Raw genomic sequence first — 23,099 nt, forward strand, 5'->3', positions numbered from 1 at the left:
GGAGAGAGGGGCAGAAGGGAGAGGAGGCCGGGTGTCCCAATGCAGCTTCCAGGGGAGGGACCTGTGGGAGGAGAGGCGCAGGCACAAGGGGTGTAGGGCCAACAGGTAGTCCAAGGTGGAAGGGGCCACAGAAAACACCACTATCCTGCTGCCAGGGTTTACAGGCGGCAATGCAGCTACCTCAATATGTCCGCCATTCAATGCTGAAGGAGGCTCCGTCCCTCCAGGGAGACAGTGACCTCCATCTGTCAGATGATTGGTCCTGAGATCAGCTCCGACTGTGGGGGTGGACACCCCATGCCAGTGGCTCTGAAGGTCACAGTGGCCCTCAACTTCTATGCCTCCGGCTCCTTCTAGGGCTCGGTTGGGGATCCGTGTGGAGTCTCCCAATCAGCTGTCCAGAGTTGCGCCAAACTGATGACAGATGCTCTGTTCAGGCGGGTACTGACATTCATTCATTTCCGTATGGATGAGGCCAGTCAGACACAGTGAGCCAGAGGCTTTGCAGCGATTGCTGGATTCCCCCGTGTCCAGGGTGCTATAGACTGTACACATGTGGCCATCAAGGTGTCAGCGGGTCAGCCGGGTGCCTTCGTCAACAGGAAGGGCTCCCACTCCATGAACGTGCAGATAGTGTGTGATCACAGGATGCTGATTCTACAAGTCTGTGCAAGGTACCCAGGCAGCTCCCATGACGCTTACATCCTCAGACACTCCCAGGTGCCGAGGCTATTCAGTGCTCCAGCCCGACTGGATGGATGGCTGCTGGGTGACAAGGGCTATCCCTTGAAAAGGTGGCTCATGGCACCTCTCCAACCACCCAAGAACAGGCAGAGCAGCGGTATAATAAGAGCCACACCTCCACAAAAGCGATGATAGAGAGGATCATAGGTCTTCTGAAGATGCGCTTCCAATGTCTGGACTATCCAAGGGGAACACTACCATATCTCCCAGAGCGGGTGTCACTGATAGTGGTTGCATGCTGCACTCTCCACAATCTGACACTGGCAAGGGGAGACCCACTGGAGGGAGAGGATCTTGAGACAGCTCCACAGGCCACAGAGGATGGATCCAGTAGTGAGTCAGAAGAGGAGCTGGTGAGGAGAACACTGAGGGTGTTGAAGCAGACCTCTGGATCCTTCAGGGAGGCAGGGACACCAGGGACGCCTTGATCCAACGCTCCTTCAGCCAGGCTGCCAACGATCTGCTTCCGCCTCATACCGCCTCCATCCCAGATTCTGAAATGGCCCTTTCCTGTGAACCCAAAGTCCACTCAGTGCCTGTGCAATAAAGTTTAGGACAGTCACATCCAGCATCACCTCCTGACGTACCCTGCACCAAAAAATATAAAGGTGAAGCAGACTCAGGCCATTACGACAAAAGCAAAACTTATATCATTTTGACACAACAAATGAACAGGACTATATCTGGTGTTAATGTCCACACCAGTAAACATATTAGCAAAACATGGCAGAACAGAAGATCAACCGTAAAAAGACCATTTTGTGCTTAAGGTGCCTTAAATTTATGCTTTTGAGTGCTACGTCTTGGTGCTCCCTCCCCCTACCCCCTCGCTGGCACCGGCATTGGAGCCAGCCCGCTGACTCTGCTGTCCTGTTGGCCTTGATGACCTTGGCGGGCGTCCTCTGGCCAGTGGAGCCTGTGCTGGCCCCGCCTGGGAGCAGCCGCCATGCCTGGCATCTCCCCAGTCACTGCAGCCTCATCAGATGCCACGGCCACTGGCAGAGGAGCGGAGGAGCTGCTGCCATCATCTGTATCACCCTGGGAGGCGACAAGCTGCTCGTGCGCCAACGTGAGGTCTCTCTGGACCTCCCTGCTCACCATTGATGGACGGGCACCGAGCTGGGATACTGGGTGCCCAATCCATCTCCCACACTGACACTGACCAGCTGAGGTCAGTAACTGTGTGAGGGCTGCAGGTCCGAGCGCAACCCCAGGAAGCCCTGATTCTGTCCCTGGAGCTGCCTCTCCATGAGAGTCACCACTCTCTCAATGGAGGAGGCAGTGTGCTCGGCCATGAGGGTCAAAGCAGTCCTCATGCTCCGCATGGACACCTCCAGAATGGAGACCATGGCACCCAGACCCTCATGGATCTCTTCCAGACCCTCCCACACATCCCGCTGGACATCCAGCATTTGCCACCTAATGGACGACTCCAGAGGCTCATCATCAGCCTTCATCCGAGCATTGTCCTGGTCTCCATCAGTCCTCTGACTGCCAGCATCCTGGGCCTCCGCCTGCTCCTCAAACGAGTGTGAAATGCCCTCACCACTGTGCACTGACATTCTAGCCCACGATCTAATGGCTACTGAGGTGCTGGTATCCGCGCTGGTGCCTAGTTCAGAGAGCGGGTGGGACGCAGGTGCATCTGAAGCCTGGTGGTCCTGAGTGGCTCTTCAGAGTCCTGCATTCAAGTGCAAGCTGGGGAATCTAAGGGAGAACAAGGACATGTCATTAATTAAAGTCATCACACTGTCCCTGTGTGTGCCAGGCACCCTGGTGAGACAGTGGAGATCTGCATCATGGTGCCCTTGTCTTTCAATGATCAATGGGGACTCCAGGTTTGAGGCTCCCATCAATGAGGAAACTACACTGGAGCGTTGCACAAAGTGACAATCTCACCTCTGTGCCCTGCACTCTGACCTTCGTCAGAGACCCTGCCTCTCCACGACCGGCTGAACAAGGTGGCTGGTGGCTCTCCAGCTCTAAATTGTCTATTTCAAACCTGGTCATGATTAGCGAGGCCTCCGCTTGGTTATGGCTCCTCTTATCCTGAAAGGACAGAGGAGCATTGATGAGTCCACTCTCTACCCGCAGCACCATTGCAGCCTGGCCAACCCCAGCTGAGGAACACCCGGCAGAGCACATCCAAATCATGGCCCTCGACCCGCAAGGCACTCAGTCCAAGCAGTCCGGTGTGCCCCCACCTTGGCCAGATCTGGCACTCAGGCTCTAACACCCCTGAGCTCCATGCGGGAATGACCAGCCCTTAACCCTTCACCACACTGATCCACGCCAACACGGTACTCGCCCTTCCCCAGCGCGGCAGGAGATTGAACGTTTTGCGGCACTGCACCCATGTGCACCTCACAATGTCGTGGCCGCTGACCTCAGCTGCCACCTCCTCCCAAGCTTTTTTGGCCAGGTGCGATGGCCTCCTCCTGCCATCCCTGGGTACCAGAGCGTCCTGCCTGACACCCACCTCCTCTACGAAGACTGCAAGGCACTCGACTGAGAAACGGGGGACCGAGTGCCCACCCCACCTGCCGCTGCTGAGGCCATTGTTCCAGTCTCTGGATTGACTCCAAAGATTCTGCCCTGGCGGTCTTCAGGGAGCTGCCTCTGCCGGTTTTAAAACACCTGCCGGGTCGGCATTAGACCTTGGGCCTGACATGCCCCACCCCCGCTCGGCCCTTCCCGACCATTCAGAAGAGGTGTTTCATGCTGGCTGTCCAGTGTGAAATCGCGGATGGCAGCTGATCGTGGTCAGGCTCTCATTTCCCGTTTGCTCCTGGGCTCGCTGATCGCGGGCACCCAGCAGGGGTGAAACTCAGGCCCTAGGGGGTCAGTGTAGTGTTGGACCTATGTATATAGTTTCTAGTGGTTAATAAATATTTACTACTGAGCTACCTAAGACTACAAATACCTTAATAAGGCCTACAGAGCTACACCCAACATCTTACAACATGTGGCTGCAAATGGAACAACTCAAATCTGGAATGGAATCTGAAATCTCAACTGGAACGATCCCACGAATGAAAGGCTTAACATATGAGGAACGTTAGAGGACTCTGGGTCTATACTCGATGGAGTTTAGAAGGATGAGGGGGGATCTGATTGAAACTTACAGAATACTGAAAGGCCTGGATAGAGTGGACGTGGGGAAGATGTTTCCATTAGTAGGAGAGACTAGGACCCGAGGGCACAGCCTCAGAGTAAAGGGAAAACCTTTTAGAACAGAGATGAGGAGAAACTTCTTTAGCCAGAGAGTGGTGAATCTATGGAATTCATTGCCACAGAAGGCTGTGGAGGCCAGGTCATTGAGTGTATTTAAGACTGAGATAGATAGGTTCTTGATTGGTCAGGGGATCAAAGGTTACGGGGAGAAGGCGGGAGAATGGGGTTGAGAAACTTATCAGCCATGATTGAATGGCGGAGCGGACTCGATGGGCCGAATGGCCTAATTTCTGCTCCTATGTCTTATGGTCTTATGGTCTTAAACCTCACAGAGACTGCAGAAGAAAATTAAAATCCTGGAAATCGGAAGGAAGAAAAGCTCAAGATGCGAAGGCGCAGAAGGAAATAACCAGAGAAAAGTGCCAAAGAAAGGCTTGGAAGCTGAAGGCAGAAATTAAATTCCTCATTGTAGCAGAAGACTCCATTGAATCCCAAGGAAGTCCAACTTCAATACCTAGAGTGTGCAGAGCCAGCAGGCATAGCAGGGATGAACTAAAAATTTAAAATACTGGACAACAAAAGACCTGAAAAAAAGTTAAATACTGCATTGATCAGAAATTGCCATTTAAATCGCAGTCCAAGAAACCCGATTCCCGAGCCGACACCAGAACACCTGGCGGCCAAGCTCGCTCCAAAAAAAGGAAAAAATGAATTAAAAATTAATCGTGCCTTGAGCAGGCAACTTTAAAACCCCAGCAAAAGCCGGGATTCGATGCTTCCAAGATCCACGAATGTTACGTTCAAGCGGGTCAGACTCTATCCAGTTGGTCCAGGCAGCCATTGTTGAAAAAATACAAATGTTGAGATCGCAAACACCATTACTGCAGGAACCTTCCAAAACTGGCAAGTAGAGGAGAATCCTTTGTGAAGAAGGGTACTCAGGCACCAGCTTGGATTTTCAGAAGCCTCTTAAAGCCAAGTCTGCAATTTAAAAATTTTAACCATGGATCAGGAATCTGCTCTTCCAGATCAATTTGGACTTATCCAAAGTCCAGATCAATCACAGAATTGGGGACTTTGGAAAAAGGGATTCCTCAGGTACATGATTGCTTCAGATCTGGATGAACAGACAGAAGCTGAACAAATTAACACACTGCCTTATTTGGTAGGCCCAATAGCCAATGATATAATCATTAGACAAGGAATCACCGAAACATCTGCAAAATTTGATGGAGTTTTAAAATTATTCGATGTTTACTTTAACTTCAGAAGTAACAAAATCTTTGAAAGGGCTAAACTTAATAATCGTGCCAGGCAGCCAGGAGAACCTGTCAACTCCTTCATTATCGAGCTGTGCAGAATGGCTGTCGGCTGTGATTATAGTGAGCTGAACTCTGAGCTGATCAGGGATAGAATGGTTGTAGGAGTGGCAGACGATACACTGTCAGACGTGCTTCAAGCGAAGGAAGATCTAACCCTTGAGAAAGCCATCCAGATTGTCACGCTATCTGAAATCCCTTTGCAGCACACATCAATATTAAGGGGAGAAAGCAAACCATGGTACAAAGTAAATCCCACTGTCCAGCTAGTGAAACAGCACAGAAACAGGTACACTCCAGGCCGAGGGAAGAATACTCTAACTGACCGGAGCAAAGTGCACCCACAGGCGAGATCAATGTCCAGCACTTTCAGCCCAATGCTTTCAATGTAACCAAATAGGACACTTAGGGAAGCTGTGCAAAGCCAAAGCATCAAACACACAGAAGATCCCAAGAGGATTCGCGAGGTGAAGACTGCACACCAAGAGGACACATAACCATGTTTCTTGGGTGAAGGCAAAGATCCTGGACTTCTGTTCTGGAATGCGGACACCTCGGTTAATGGCCATCTCACAAAGTGTAAGTTAGGCAAGGAAGCCAGTGTTATGGTCCTATTGGACAAAGGACCATGACTGAGAGGCCTCTAGCTACAAACAACAGACTCACCACTCCATGGGCCCGGAGGAATCTGGCTTCTGGTCATGGGCATGATTCTGGAACCACTAAGGTATGGCAGCAAACAAACCTTTGAGCTGATGTACGTTATCTGTAACCAATCTTTTTCTCTCTTGAACAGAATGTCTGTGTAGCCCTGAATCTCCTCAAAACAGTAGAAGATTTAAAACCAATCACTGTCGTAAATTATACAGAACCGCAAGTTCCTGAGTTCGCCAGCAAGAAAGATTCTCTCAACTGGGGATTCAGCTCTGAATTGTCTTCTCTCTTTGCTGAGCAGGTTTGTCCACTTTCGTTACAAGTGCCAAAAGCCCCTCATTGGTCAGACCAGCCACCCACTAAAATGGTTATGGTGACACCTCAAGTGGGTGACATTCAAGAGAGGAACCAGTTGGAGAGATAAACTCTGAGACCACAGAGCAGACACTGTGATCCCCAGGCAGCAGGACTGTGCCACAAGCAATGCTGGAACTGGAGTGCAGCCATCCATTGATGACAGCACACCACACAACTAAACACAAAGGTGGGCTCACTACCAAGTCACACCCACAACGAGAAGAGCCATCTTCCATCTCAGCGAGCTGCATGAAGGAAGCAGAGAGAAAAACACTATAAAGATGAACCCAGAGTTCATCCACCCCAAAGGAGAAAAGGATAAACCGACCACCATCTATCACTGCAGTTGGTGGATTGACAAAGAGCGAATCAATGCCAAAGGACGCAAAAAGGGGATGAAAAGACGCCCAGATGCCAGAACAATCTCCAATTCAACAAAGTTTACCTGCAGCGACACAGCCTACCACTCCTCCTACAGTAGTGAGAACAAGATTTGGAAGGATTATAAGGCCTCCAGATTACCTGAATCTATAAACTCAGACACTTGAAGGGGGGAGATGGGGTAGTAGTAATGATGTTATTACATCATTACATTATTACATCATGGGGTAAACTGGGATAACTTGTAAATATGTTGAATAAAGATTTGGGGGAGGTGTAGTATAAGGACCTGGCACATTAAAGGTTAACATGGGACTGAGTACAATACCACCATACAGTGATGTAAGAGAATATATGACCCCCACCTTGCGGTCAGTGTAGTGTGGGACAGAGCCGTGTGTAGAAGCAAGCATGAAGACAGCTCCAAACTTGGACCTTTACTGTACCAATATATATAGTTTCTAGCAGTTAATAAATACTTACTGTTGAACTACCTAAGACTATGAAACACTTAATAAGACCTACTGAACTACGCCCAACAGCTTACAACAGGTAGCTTTTTCAAAGGGCAGCCCAGGATCAATGGGCCAAATGGCCTCCTTCTGCATGAGCTGAACGTTGGAGAAGCTGACGTAACCAGCGGATTGGACTTTTATTTGAGTCTGTTGACAGTGAAAGTGTTAACAACTTGAGCTGCTATTTATGATGTAAATCACTTTATTCACACCGAATGCTGTGGGCTCAGGCAAATGCAATCATGATTCATTCACAAGGCTTACCAACTGAAGGGCTTTTTAAAGCTCGTGATTTGTGTGGGTAACTAACATGTAGTTGTCTACATGTTGAAATCTCCCACATGAATTGCAACCATTAAAGCAATTCCAAGAAAGAAGTGGGGCAAGCGAGCAAATCATGAGCATTGTCAACACTAAAACCTGGACAAACTTCAATGTTCAGCTTCCTGATTAGAGAGAGAAAATGGCTTTTGGAATTGGTTTTCAGCCAATCACGGACTTAACTTCACTTATGTCATGAACAGCAGAAGGATAGAGTGAAGGAAACATGGGTGAGATTTTAAGTAATTAAAGTCAAAACTGAAAAGTATTGGAAAAGCGAATCAAGGAAAACAGAAATGACAGAAGTTACATTTTAAAACTTCATTCTGTTTTCATTTTTAAAGTCTATATTTTATTACTATGTTACCCAATACAGTAATAAAACTACCCCTCTGTGATCTAGTAACATTCTGACAGTAATGTGAGGTAATTTATCAATTTATGTGCTGTTTGAGCTGACACCTTAAAAACTCAGCCTAGTGATTAAAGATTGCCAGCTGGTAGCCTGAATGTTTTCTAACTGTTTCCCATTATATTTAGTTTTGTTTTCATCTATCCTCTTTCATTAGCCAATCCAGGCCTCCTCTTCTCTTCTGAGTCAGGCATCTGTTTCCTATTCTAAATGTTTTCTTTGAATTTAAACTAAATAAACATGATTTGATGTGTTGGCATTCAAAGTGAAAATCCCAGTCTTCCAATAGGTGCCGCAGTGTAGATCCCTGCACCTGGACCCACAAGACAGACACAGACTTCCCCGGTACAGAGAATCATTTACTGAAATCGTCAGCCAGCATCCAGTCTGCCACTTCTTCAAATAAGGTAAGAAACTGAGAATGTTTCAGTTAACTATCCCCTGGAATGAAAACTCATGTTGAATGAAACACCAGGAAATGCCGGGAGGAGTGAGTGGGGGAATTGCTTCTTTGCAGAGAGCAAGAAATGGGTCACAGTCTCTGTCAGAACAGGAATAAATTGTAGAGGAGACACATTCATCTGCACCACAGAAAAGGAAAGAGGAGGGGAAAAAACACGCACATATATGTGCTCACACACAAGCAGAAACACACATGCTGATATGCACACAGATATAAACACACATGCACATACACTGATACACACACAGATAGACACACACATGCACAGATTCTGATACGCATACAGATATAAACACACATGCTGATATGCACACAGATACACACACATGGACACATGCTGATACACACACGGATATACACACACATGGACACATGCTGATATGCACACAGATATACAAACACATGCACATATGTTCATATTCACTCATACTAATACAGTGTTAAGATGGATGTTATTTTTAATATGGTGGTATTCTGTAAAGAAGGCTGTGTTGTTTGTATGTGCGTGTGTGCGTGTGTGTGTCCATGATTAATTAAACTGGGGGAAGGTGTTATGGAACGATAGGGAAACTTGAAATAGCTGCCAAAACGAAATACCCCAGCAGCTTTATCCTCCATTCCTTCCTCCTGAACAATATTATCAAAAACAGTGTCAGCTAATTGGACTTCCACACTTTCTCTCTGCCTTTTAACTTCCTGTTCTTCTTGTTTCAACCTGTGAGTCTTGTTATCACACAATCTGGCAACAATCCAGGATGCTCTCTCTCTGCAATACTTCTGTGCAAAACACCTTTACAGGCTGCTCAACTAACATAGGCATCACCCATATCTGTGACCCAGCTATATCATTACCTAAAATAAATTGAACCCCTGCAATGGGCAATTTTTCCACTACTCCAACAATCACCTCACCTGTTTTCCACTTACTCTTTAAATTTACCTTCCTCATGGGAATAGGTTTCGCATCTCCATGAGCCCCACTCATTACCACCTGTTCCTGTAATACTTCCTCTGAACAACAAATATCACTATCCCAAACAATTAAGGATTGACTAGCTCCTGTGTTTCTTAAAATTTTAAAATCTTTACCTACTCCACCCTGTACACATGGAAAGACTTTTCCATCACATACAAAATCTTAAAACATTTCTGCAACCTGCTCCTCAGAACACCCTTAGGTAGATTGTGAGCACATTCCCACTTCTTTACCTATCAGTGATTCTTCCTGTTTTACCTGTATACAAACCTCTGGCTTTTCTTGTGTCTGAACCTCAGAACCCTCAATACTTTACTTCCGGAACTTTTCTGCACCCCAATAATCCCACCAGATTTTCCCTGTAATCTCCAACACACCGGTTTCATCAGCAGAATCTTCCAGTTGGCAAGCAGGGGCGGGTCTGACATGCCAATGCGTAAAATGATGCTCGATGATGTCAGGCGTGCGTCCCGATGCCATCGTGTGTCATCTTGATATTTCATTCGGTGGGCGTGCGCCGGAGTTGGCTGCCCACTTGCCGAAATGCTAAGGGCCTATTAAGGCTGTTAAAAAATTAATTAATTGCGTTCTTCAGGAAACCTCATCCACGGGCGGGATGAGTTTTCCTAAAGCTTTAATAAAATAAATAAATTATTTTTCCCACCTTTACAAACATGTCCCAACTCGTGTGACACTGTCACATGAACGGACTTGTTCAAGCAAATTTTCACATCATTTATTGAACATTCAATCTCTGCGAGGCAGCTCCATGTCTCAGGGAGATTGCTGCGCTCTTTTGCGTGCACGCGTGAAAGAGGGCAGGCCCCGACTCTCCCTCCCCCCCCCTCCCCCGCCTGCACAGGTAGCGCTAAGCAATACCGGCCGCGCGTTATGCTGAGCAGGCCTTAATTGGCCCACCCGCGTAAAATGGCGGCGCGCAGCCGATCGTGGGCAGCGATCAGCTCTGCGCCCACCCCCACTCGGTCTCGCCTAGCCCACCCGCCATAGGAAAAATCCAGGCCCATGTGCCCAACTTTATTACAATGAAAACACCTCGGGTATTCCTTCCGATTTCAAATGCTGTTCTATACCTTCAATTATATCTGATTTCCTCACCCCTGCAGGTAATCCTAACTGTAACTTTTCTGCCAATTCCATTAACTTAGCTTTATTTACCTTTTGTAAACCAACTAAAGTTATAACTTCAACCCCCAGACAAGTCTTAGCAACTGCCAAACCATATTGCAATCTCGCCTCTTAAAGGGAAACCTCACCCCAACTCCTGAATTCAAAGAGCCTCTCATCTCTCATACTCGTAACCTTAATTGGCCCTTGTTTGTAAAGGTGGGAAAAATTATCTATTCACCAATCCCAAGCTAATCAAGGAATTTCAAATATATTCCTGGACGAGCCTCCAATTTTGTTAGGGCACAGTGGGTGGTAAATGCCGAGCTGTTCAAATCCCAGAGGGAAACTTGAAACAGCTGCCACAACTGTTCTGCAATTTGTATTTTATTTTGAGATTCATGCCTTAAATTTAGTACTAATAAGCCCACCGAGACTTAGAGGTTTTTTACAAAGCTAAATTAAACATTTATTAATGAAAGAAAAGCTTTTAAACCCATACATAGGTCTACAAATTACTACTATAATAACTCCTAAATCCCCTAATTAATCTGGCTCCCAGTTACACCTCCGTTAAGGCAACAATAAAACAAAATATAAGTTTAAACAGATTCAGGCAAAGCACACAATACTCTGGACAGTGATATTCACAGTGACTTTTCTTAGCTTCATTTCCTGTAGACAGCAACTTGATGCATAGAGGCTGGAGGCTTTTCAAACTTGTTTCAGATCTTAGAATGCCTTCCTCCTTAAACATAACTTTATCTCCTTTACACATGTTTCTCCATTTTTAATGTAAATTCCATAGTCCCAATATATCTTTGCAACTTTACTTTTCTCATAATATAAATCTTTCATAGTACTCATATTATCAGTAACCTTTGGGAAAAATAAACACACTGTTTGGTTTAGCTTCTTTTAGCTAGGTGTAACATCTTACCACCTCTTTGAAATTCAAACTACTCTAATTTATCTAAAAATGCAAATTTTCCTCACACCTCACATTCTAAAATTTCAGTCATGTTTACGTATTTAGCATTTCAAACCTAGCTTCCCTTTTGATAACTTAAAAGTTCCAGACCAGCTGAATTCAATTCAATTAAATCACCCACACACACACACACCCACACAGAGAAATTAGCCTACTATTAACCTACCTTTACAATAAATCACAATAGCATTATGAAAATTATTATATCTTCATGACAGGAGGTTAGTAAAGACAGCTTGCCTGTGGAAGCTGAGTGATGAAAGATAAAGAGCAAGACGCATGCATTTGCAATGAGGGGCTACGGTGGAGTTGGATTTACAAGTAAATAGATTGGGTTTGAAATTTGCATTGCGAGATAAGTAAGGACTTGACTTTTCAGCTGTTAAATTCCAAGGGGGAGTTTAGAAGTGACAAGGGACTTTTGCAACTTACAAAGGTTTCATAAGTAAACAATGGAAGGTTATTACATTTTGTTTGAGCCAAAAGTGAGGGTAATAGGGAAACATGGAAGATTTTTATATATTGGAAAAGTTGAGTTCAAAGAGGTACTTAGGACAATAGAATCTATGATGAAAGGGGAAAAGGATATTTATGGAAAGAAGTTGAGCTGAGTTGTGTGGCTGTGTTGGGGAAATATCCTGAGGACAGATCTGTGTTGGGAGAAGGTGTGAAAGGTGTGCATTTGAAGCAGCCATTGAGTTTTCAAGCCAGAGAAGTTTTGGTTTTTAGAAAGCAGTCTGTTTCAGAACCTGTCTTTTGGATTCCCACAGCAGAGTGTAAGAGAGTGAGAAGTCATGTGGTGTACATTTACTAAAGTAACAGCAGGTTTTGCCTTGGGTAATATTACTGGATTTTATGGTTAAAAATCAATAAGGGAGCTGTTGCCAAGCAGTTTACTTGTGTTTTCTGACCGTGGGTTTTTTGGGGGAATGTTTTTGTTAGACTATTTTAACTGTGAAACTTTAATCTTGTGTGTTTAAGCTTTTTTTCTTGTTAATAAATATTTTAATTTTAAAATCCTTAAGATGTTACTGGGATTCTATGCTTCTGGGATCAGTAGTTCTTTCCCCTGTTTTCAAATACAAAAAAAGGCTATGAACAGTAAGGCAAGTTCCCCTCTGGGATTTGACTTGCTCAGCAAATAACATCGGCTGTGGTTGTAACAACAGAGGTATACACACACATGTACACACGCTGATACACACACAGATAAACACACACATGCACACATGCTGATATGTACACATATATATACACACATGCGCACACACTGATATGCACAAAGATATACACACACATGCACACATGCTCATACACACAGATATACACACACATGCTGATATGTGCAAATCGTGTGAATGCATGGTGGCATTGGGATGCTCGTCCAACGTCATTGCACATCATTTACTTCAAGCGGGTCAGGTGCACGCCTGCCCACGCAGCGAAGAATCCTGCCCATATACATACACATGAACACACACTGACACACAAACAGATGTATACACGCACGCTCACATGCTGATACACACAGATATACTCACATATGCACACACTCTGATATACACATAGATATACACACACAAGCACATATGCTCATAGGCACACAGATATACACACATGCACATGCTCATATGCATACAGATATACACACACATGCACACACACTCATGCACATAGATAGAAACACATGCTCAACACTCATGCACACAGATAGAAACACATATGCACACATGCTGATATGGACATACACACACATGCACACATGCTCATACGCACACAGATATACACACACATGCTGATACACACACAGATATACACACACATGCACACACACTCATACGCACACAGATATACACGCACATGTACACATGCTGATACGCACACAGATATACACACACATGCTGATACACATAGATATACACACACATGCACACACGCTCATACGCACACAGATATACACGCACATGTAAACATGCTGATATGCACACAGATAAACACACATATGCACACACGCAGATATGCACACAGATATACATGCACATGCTGATACACACAGATATACACACACATGCACACACGCTCATACACATGCAGATATACACACACATGAACACATGCTCATACACATAGATATACACATGTGCATACACGCTCATATCCACACAGATATACACATACATGCACACACGATGATACACACACAGATATACACAGGAGGGGGCACAATGTCTTGTAATGTGTTGAAATGAAAAACTGGAGGTGGTTAAATGGATGAAGTAAAATTAAAGTAAGATGATAAAAGCTTAATGAAAGGAATTAAAACATTTATGAGGCATAGAGACAGGGTGAGTAGCTGAGATGGGACTCAGTGTTCCAGAATTTTCTGGCTGTATTTCAGATTTGCAGTTCTTTATTTCATGCACAACACAAATGATTTTGCTAAAAGAAATCTCCCTCTCCCTCATTATTTCTATATATATCTTTATATTTCTACAAAAGGTTTGTATCTAGAACATGAAACAGTTTTCAAATGTCATACTTCAAGTTATCAAAAATATATATCTGTAAAAATGGGAAAATGCAGGAACTTCAGGTCCTTCTGATATCAACGACCTGACATTTCTCCAAGGTCAGTTATATTCACAGCTGTAAATCAAACCCCAGTCTGCAACATTATTGAAAGGTCATCATCGACATAAAATTTTAACTGTGTTTTTCTCTCTATACATGCTGCCTGAAACTAACTCTGTTTCTCTCTCTATACATGCTGCCTGAAACTAACTCTGTTTCTCTCTCTATATATGCTGCCTGAAACTTTAACTCTGTTTCTCCCTCTGTACATGCTGCCTGACCTGCTGAGTACTTCCAGCATCCAGGCTTCCCGACTACCTGTGTATGGTCATCTAGAGTTACACTAATTTGTAGAACAGATCAAATCTTTCCTTTACAGATAATCTTCAAGTTTGGAATTTGAGGGTTTTGTTGATGTGCTACCTTGGTCTCCCCGTTGGCTCTCCTTAAAAGAGAGTGGGGCTTCTTTCTGTAGCTCTGTGCCTGTCCGAGTTTTCCTTCGTTTATGGGGGGCCATATCCTCTGTGGGAAAAGACAGACTTTGAGTGACAGAGACTTTCTCGTAGTCTGTAGTTAAAGCCACAACCAAAGTTCCTTTGGGGGTATCTGTCAACGTTTCCTGGACATGTTCCTCTCGGCTTTCTATCAGTTTTGAGGTCGATGGTGGCATGGCCCCATTTTGACTTCCATTGGTCTGTGAGTAGACATTACTGACCTTAGTCTTGTGTTCTCCAGTGTTGTTGTAGACTTTATACCTGATCATAAGGATGATGATAAAGACCAACACAGAGGCCACAATGATCCCACCAATGATGATGATCATGGTCCCACCAAGGAACTGGGTTTGCATGGATTGGCAATGTGTATATTCCCTCTCTGTGGTGAACTGTACGCAGCCTACAGCCCGGGTAGCAGTCAGGGTGGTCATCCCATCATCATAGACGGCCAGGACACACAGGTCATAGTCTCGGCCAGCAATTAAGTCTTTCACAAGGAACGTTTTGCTAGAAGATGGAATCATTCTGTAAGACAATTTAATATGTATTAGCAAACATGGCCATGAAATGTTGCAGCGTACAAGTAACACAATTGCAGCAACTTGCATCAATACAGCACCTGTAACATAACAAAATGTCCCTTGGTGCATCACAGAAATGCTAACAAATGAATTGTGATACCGAGTCACATTAGGAAATTGTCATGTTGCAGTATATTTTAAGCTGTCAGACAGTCCTGAGACTCAAGAGAATTCCTAATTAAATATGGGCCTCCACAGCCAGCCTGGAAACTCACACAGCCTTTGGTTAAGGATGGAACATCAACAAAAGGAAAATGCAAAATACTGCAGATGCTGGAAATCTGAAACAAAAACAGAAAATGCTGGAAAAACCCAGCAGGTCTGACAGCCTCTGTGGAGAGAGAAAAACAAAGTTTTTTCTCAAAACAACCACTCTGAAGAAGCGTCATACGGACTCGAAACATTAACTTTGTTTTTCTCTCTCCACGAATGCTGTCAGACCCATTGAGTTTTTCCAGCATTTTCTGTTTTTTGTGTCAACAAAAGAGCTTTAGCGTTCCAGCTAACTTGTCTTTCTGGTTCACCCTGGACAAAGACACGTCAAAACTGAATGTGTGTTAGACGAATTTGAATGGGTCCCCATCGACCTCCCATCTCAGTTCTGTTGAAGGGTCATGAGGACTCGAAACGTTAACTGTGCTCTCCTCCGCCGATGCTGCCAGACCTGCTGAGTTTTTCCAGGTATTTCTGTTTCTGTTTTTGTTTTGGATTTCCAGCATCCGCAGTTTTTTGTTTTTATCATTATATTTTTATTTTTAACCTCCCACTGTATTATGACGGTCCCTCATCTGAACTCAGACTGGGTAAATTTCCAGGATGTTAATTGATCTGACCACTCACCTTATTTGGAAAAGGACTTTGGACTAGTAACAGGTCATCTGAGTGAGTAAGCTATGTTTGTTGCCTGCTTTTAAAACAGCAAAAATAAGCTTTGCAGAGGCAGAAAGACCATCAGAAAACTATTCAACCAGCTGTAGTCAACTAAGCAGCCAAGGGAATAAAAAGCGACACCTTGAAAGTGGGAGAAAGACTCCCTCCAACCTGTTCTGACTTCAAATTCACCTGAGAACCAACCTCCTGGAAATTCAACTACAAAATGCCTCATAGCTTATTGAACATCTACTGCTTACAAGAGCTACACTTCAGCTAATAGCATCACCTCATCTAAGAAGCTACAGGCCTGTCATGAAAGAGAGACTGAGACAAATTATATTTTGTAAACATATTGTCTTTTTTTACCTTCACCTGTCTCTAAACTTTGTGTGAGTGATAGTGCGGGTGAGTTGAGTGAGTGAGACATTGCATTTTTCAATCTCCAGGGCAAGTGTGGGATAATAAATAACCTTTTTTATTTTAGAAGTCACAAAAAGCTTGCTGCTGGAATTGTTTAAATTGGACAAACGCTCTGAGGGTAAGAAAATGCACACACCCTTCACATACAAAACACACCAATCACAGACAGTAAAAGAATAAATACATTTGTCCGTGACAAAATATTAAGGCAACCTACCCAAAGTTTGGTCAAAGAGGTAGGTTTTGAGGAGTGTCTTAAGGGAGGGAGAGAGGTAGAAAGGTGGAGATGTTTAGGGGGAGAATTCCAGAGCTTAGGGCCGAGGCAGCTGAAGGTACAGCCACCAATGTTGGAGCAATTAAACAGGCTTTCTTGACAAGTGAAGGTATTTTCTCACATTCATTGACAAAAGCCATTGCCTCATCAGATCTTAACATCATTGTTGATTGAGATTGTTAATGATTGAAGAAGTCAATAATTCATTGTCAATGATTGAGGTAGTTATCTGTGGTAATAAGAACAGAAAGTGCTGGGAAACCCCAGCAGATCTGGCAGTATCTGTGGAGAGAGAAACAGAGCTAATGTTTTGAGTCCAATATGACAATTCTTCAGTTACCTGTGGACAGTGGGAGGAGGGGGCATGATTGGGTGAATGGTTTTGGTTGTTCCAAAGTTCCTTTAGTAGTTCAAGTGCAATGGATTTAGTTAGTGAGGAAGTAACTGCAAGCTATCACTTTACACTGGGAAGTTAATAAGGAATCATGATGACATCATGATTACATTGTGACAAAAAAGCTGGATAGTATTTTTTTTTACCAAAATAGAAATGTTCCCAGCATCCAGAAATGTCAGCTTGGCTCAGTTGGAAGCATTCTCATGGCTATGGGTTCAAGATCCCAAGGCAGGACTTGACCCCGTAACCTAGGCTACCAATTCATGCAGCACAGTGCTGCACTGTCAGAGGGTCAGTACTGAGGGAGTGCTGCACTGTCAGAGGGTCAGTACTGGGGGAGTGCTGCACTGTCAGACGGTCAGTACTGAGGGAGTGCTGCACTGTCAGAGGGTCAGTACTGAGGGAGTGCTGCACTGTCAGAGCGTCAGTACTGAGGGAGCGCTGCACTGTCAGAGGGTCAGTACTGAGGGAGCGCTGCACTGTCAGAGGGTCAGTACTGCGGGAGCGCTGCACTGTCAGAGGGTCAGTACTGCGGGAGCGCTGCACTGTCAGAGGGTCAGTACTGCGGGAGCGCTGCACTGTCAGAGGGTCAGTACTGCGGGAGCGCTGCACTGTCAGAGGGTCAGTACTGCGGGAGCGCTGCACTGTCAGAGGGTCAGTACTGCGGGAGCGCTGCACTGTCAGAGGGTCAGTACTGCGGGAGCGCTGCACTGTCAGAGGGTCAGTACTGCGGGAGGGCTGCACTGTCAGAGGGTCAGGAGTCTGCACTGTCAGAGGGCTAGTACTGAGGGAGTGCTGCACTGTCAGGAGGTCAGTACTGAAGGAGTGCTGCACTGTCAGAGGGTCAGTACTGAGGGGGCGCTGCACTGTCAGAGGGTCAGTATTGAGGGAGTATTGCATTCTTGAGTGTCAGTACTGAGGGAGTGCTGCACTGTCACAGAGGCAGTACTGAGGGAGGGCCACATTGTTGAAGGAGATTTATCAGAATTCGAAATAGATTGCAACAAATACCAGAGATTATCTTTTTTAAAAAAGATATATATATAGTTAGCTGTCTATTGAGTAAGGCTCCTTTTACTCATTAAAACTAATACTGTGTATGAACACAAATGTTAGTGTTCATCTGCTAACCTAGATTGGCAATATCTAGAACCCAATATATACACTTATAGTTCACAAATACACCTCATGTTTAAAATGTTCATCAATGTGAGGGATGTTAATTTCTGAGATAAAACACTCCCCTTCAGGATATTAGTAACAGCACCAAATGAGATTAGGCAGTTGCAGAATAGATCTCTCTCTACACTGCTCCAAGAATCCACTTTAGTCCCAATCTCAGGCAAACACCTTTATACTGCAGCATTTTCCATTCCATGGGCCTTGAATCGAATTGCCCCTGAGCGCTAACACTGGGGGCATTGCCAGCCAATGCTGGCAGGATCTGATATTGGTCGACACATTTAGGAAAGGAGAGGTGGTGAAGAATTGTTGCAATGAAATTCAGAGGACTTACTGAGCACAGTTCCATGCTGGAGCTGAATACAGAGATTGTTCAGGTGGCTGTGTAACTAGGGTCAATCCTCTAAGCCCGTTCTGTCTTCCCGATGAAGTTGAATTTTAGCTCCACAGACTCGTAAACAGAGTCCCAAACACAGATCAACATTGGGACCCCATTGAAACCAATCTAACCACTGCTACCTGACCTGTCCACACCCATATATAACCTCACACCCACACATCTGCAGCAATACACACACAAATCTAAGCAGTCTATTGTTTTAATATTAATGCTGCTGACCACACCCACATACCCAATAACTTCCTCCAAGGAGTTTACTTTAGTTATTTCATATTATTAAAGAAAATATTCAATCAATCTGTAGGAATAGAAAAAAAGTAGAAAGATGGAAACAAAGATTGATGGTTCAGAAGGAGACCATTTAGCCCATCAAGTCTGTACCATCAAAAAGAAACTATCCCATCTAATGTCACCTTCCAGATCTTGGTCCATGGTCCTGCAGGTTAAAACATGTCGAGTGCATTGATGAGAAACATTCCAATCTGAATTTTAATTATGTTTTTGATGAAAAACTGAAACCAGGGCCTAGCTCCGGGTGAAAAAGGCTTGAGGAAAGATGAGTTAGTTAGCAGGTAACGCTGAGAAAAATTTGAAAAGGGCTTGAAATTAATATTCAATAGGATGCACAACCTGGAATCCATTGAAGCTAAACCTCTTCTTGGGCCAAGCCCTCTCTAATCACTGCCCTGTCCCTTCGGCTGACTTGAGTTAATGATTAGGCCCAACATGTCCATCTCCTTCATGGTAAATCTCAGTTGTACTTACTGCTTTGTTATCTTCCCTTAGAAACGTATTTAGTGGAATAAGACTTGATTTTGATATCACAGCAGCACTGTGGCAGTGTCAGAGAATATACCATATTACATTGTACTAGTAGCACAGAGAAAGAGCTACAAATATCTAATCGTGCAGCTGTATTATGGTTTTGTATTGATAAATTGACTTGTCAAGATACAGTGGAATGAATGCCTGAAAACTTGATACCAATTGGTTGATGGTATAAAGGTCGTCTGTTGATTAATAGTTTTGTGTGAAATGAGTTTGGGTGGTGCAACGCTGTTCAAAGTCTGCAAAATTGCCCCTCAAATGAACAGCCTCACCCAGAGGAGGCACAGGATGGTTAGTGTGAGAGACTCAAATGCCATATTACAGCAGTAAGGAGCACTCTGCAGTTGGAGTGTGGTTAAAGCAAAGACAGCTCTGAACCTAAATACCCCGTCTGGAATGCATTGATACTCAAAAGAGCGCCATTCCCCCGTCAAAGAGAAGCACAAGGCAATGCACTGACTCAGAATTTGCTGTCAAAATAACAGTGACTAATGGTACTCAATGTTATTTAGGCACAAGTGGTGCAGTACATTAGGCAATGGGCAGATGTGTGGGTAATCCAAAAATCGGTCTGAGATGCACTGTTCCCCCATTAGCTTTGTGAAGACAGCATCTTGCTGATTCCCTCACCAATGAAATGTATAGAATTTTTTTTCTCTTTATTCTTTGATGGGATGTGGGTGTCACTGACAAGGCCAGCATTTGTTGTCCATCCCTAATTGCCTTTGAACTATTTGGCTTACTAGGTTATTTTTCAGAGTACAGTTAAGAGCCAACCACATTGCTGTGGGTTTGGAGTCACCTGTAGGCCAGACCAGGTAAGGACGCCAGGTTTCCTTCCCTAAAGTGCATTAGTGAACCAGATGGGTTTCTATGACAACCAATGACAGTTTCATGGTCACCATTACTGAGGTTAGCTTTCAATTCCAGATTTTCTTTTTCTTGAACTTAAATTCAGGTTTAAGTGTTAGGATGCTGTATTTACCTGGTAAAAACAGACTAAACTCACCACAGAAAGTTCAGTGTTGTCAATACAAGTGCAAGTACTCTTTTAACAATGTGATTGGTGTTGATTGCTTCCAATTGACCTCGCTACCATTGAAAATGAACTATTAAGAATGTGGAGATTCATTCCTTCAGGTATTAATTATTATTAGAGATTTTAAAAATGTCAAACTTAAATTTTTCAATTCACAATCCTTCAATCTGATTGGTTAAGTAATGCAAATTAGAGCATTATGCAGCACTGCTCCTGATATAAATCGACCACAACTTCATTCAGGTCTCATGTTTTATGTCTCTCCACACACTGTGACGTCATCCGCTTGCACTTTCTGCAAAGGAATAAAAACTTAAATGCGCAAGGGCCAGTCTAACTAACAGCAGATACTGTCAGCTGTCCTGCCACAGCAAATTCAGGCCCATTGAATTCTGTACATGGAAAGATCAAAGTCGTTCTCATTGAAGGTTAGAAGAAAGAGAGGCCATCTTATTGGAATATTTAAGATTCTGAGGGGTGTTAACAGCTGGGCAGATGCTGAAAGAATGTTTCCCCTTGTGGGGGAGTCTAGAACTCAGGGGCACAGTTTCAAAGTAAGGGTTCTCCCATTTTAGATGGAGATGAGGAGGAATTTCTTCCCTCAAAGGATCTCGCTTTTTGGAATTCTCTTCCCTAGAAAGCAGTGGAGGCTGAGTCATTGAATTTATGCAAGGCGGAGTTAGACAGATTTTTGATAGACAAGGGAGTCAAGGGTTGTGGGGGACAGAGAGGAAAGTGGAGTTAAGGCCACAATCCAATCAGTCATCATCTTATTGAATGGCTCAAGGGGGGGAAATAGCCAACTCCTATTCCTATTCCTTAAATTCTTATGCTAACGTCGGCAGAGATTAAGGCAATCCCATTATTCCAGCGCCTGTCATCCAGAGCTGACAAATAAAACGGCTGGCTTTCTGGATGAAGTTCCCATAGGAAGTCGAGATAGATTTATAATGGTATCTGTGCTGGATAATACTTCAGTTTGCACTGTGCTAAATCCTCAGAGACTGAGAGCAAAATCATGCGTGTCTATTATAGTTCAATATTAACAAATTATCTTGTCAAAACACACAGGAATGAAAGGCATTGATTTCCAATTGTATTTTTCTTATTGGAGTTTTCAGTATCAATCTCCCTCACATCATCATGAGCTCATCGAAGTTCCATATAAAGTGTGGTATCGGCAGGCACACGGTAATTACTGAGAATGCTTATTGGCCACGTGAGCCTCACTCGCCTGACCACACATTGGTTAAAAATTCAAGCAAAATACTGCGGATGCTGGAAAAACTCGGCAGCTCTGACAGCCTCTGTGGGGACAGAAACAGAGTTAAAGTTTTGAGTCTAATATGACTTGAAAGACTGAAAAAGAGTCATATTAGACTTGAAATGTTAACTCTGTATCTCTCTCCACAGATGTTGCCAGACCAGCTGAGCTTTACTGGCATTTTCTGTTTTTATAACACATTGGCCAAATTCGCCATGATGTCTTTCTTGAGGCCAGAGGCATTTGTATTTCCTATTAATGTTTGGTAAATATGCCAACATCACAAAAACACGTTACTTTTTAAAAAATATCTGACCCACTGTGACATTACAGCACCAGGTATATGGACATAACTGTTTTCACTTTCCCGGTGGTTTCCCCACTTGTGCCCCACAAGCTCTTTTGTCCTGCACAAGTACAGTTATTTCTCCGGGATCATCCCCGGAATGTCATTTTCCCCTCACTGGGGTAGGGACTCAGGCTGAGGTACATCTGCAAATTTATGTTCATTATATTGTTTATATTAATGAGATACACAGATGAAGCGCATTGCTAAATTAACTACTTCCAGCACATATAAATAGGGGACCAATCGGTGCAGCATCCTCCCCCTCACCGTCACGTCATCATCTTCCTCTTCCCCCTCATCGTCATCATCATCATCATCATCTTCCTCCTCCTCCTCATCGTCATCATCTTCCTCTTCCTCCTCATCATCACGTCATTATCTTCCTCCTCCTCCTCATCGTCATCCTCATCATCTTCCTCCTCCTCCTCCTCATCATCATCCTCATCATCTTCCTCCTCCTCCTTATCGTCATCCTCATCATCTTCCTCCTCCTCCTCATCATCATCATCTTCCTCCTCCTCCTCATCGTCATCATCTTCCTCCTCCTCCTCATCCTCATCATCTTCCTCCTCATCGTCATCATCTTCCTCCTCCTCCTCATCCTCATCATCTTCCTCCTCCTCCTCCTCATCCTCATCATCTTCCTCCTCCTCCTCCTCCCCATCCTCATCATCATCCTCCTCCTCCTCCTGCTGCTGCCGCTCATCATCATCATCATCATCATGGCCATCATCATGTCCATGCAGTGGGTGGTCGAGGGGGTTGTCTGACCCGACTGTCTGCCCCTCTACCACAGCTATGTTTACAGGCGGGTGTCCCTGGAGAGGGAGCGCGCTGTGTCTGCCGGTATGCTTGAGACCTTCTGCAGCCGATGGTCGCCATGGGCGCTGGAGTGCACCAACTGCCCTGGGAGTGACATTTTAGCTTGATTTGCTAAGTTTCCTTTAGAGCTTTGTCTTTTTGTTAAAGTGCTCCTTTAAGGGGTTGTTAAT

General features: G+C 44.4%; 1 protein-coding gene across 2 annotated transcripts in view; it reads right to left on the bottom strand.

Annotated features, from left to right (window-relative positions):
* Positions 1 to 23,099, bottom strand: part of LOC144671481 (leucine-rich repeat and fibronectin type III domain-containing protein 1-like protein) — a 90,597-nt gene that overhangs the window by 33,945 nt on the left and 33,553 nt on the right. Inside the window, exon 2 of one of the 2 annotated variants that reach the window (XM_078533417.1) lies at positions 14,427 to 15,025. The exons of the other annotated variant lie outside the window; for it this stretch is intronic. Within the exon in view, the coding sequence (XP_078389543.1) occupies positions 14,427 to 15,025 (599 nt within the window). The remainder of the gene's footprint in view (positions 1 to 14,426; positions 15,026 to 23,099) is intronic. 2 annotated transcript variants of the gene reach the window in all.

Source organism: Cetorhinus maximus, chromosome 32 (assembly GCF_964194155.1).
Source record: "Cetorhinus maximus chromosome 32, sCetMax3.hap1.1, whole genome shotgun sequence".
Taxonomy (NCBI): Eukaryota; Metazoa; Chordata; class Chondrichthyes; order Lamniformes; family Cetorhinidae; genus Cetorhinus; species Cetorhinus maximus.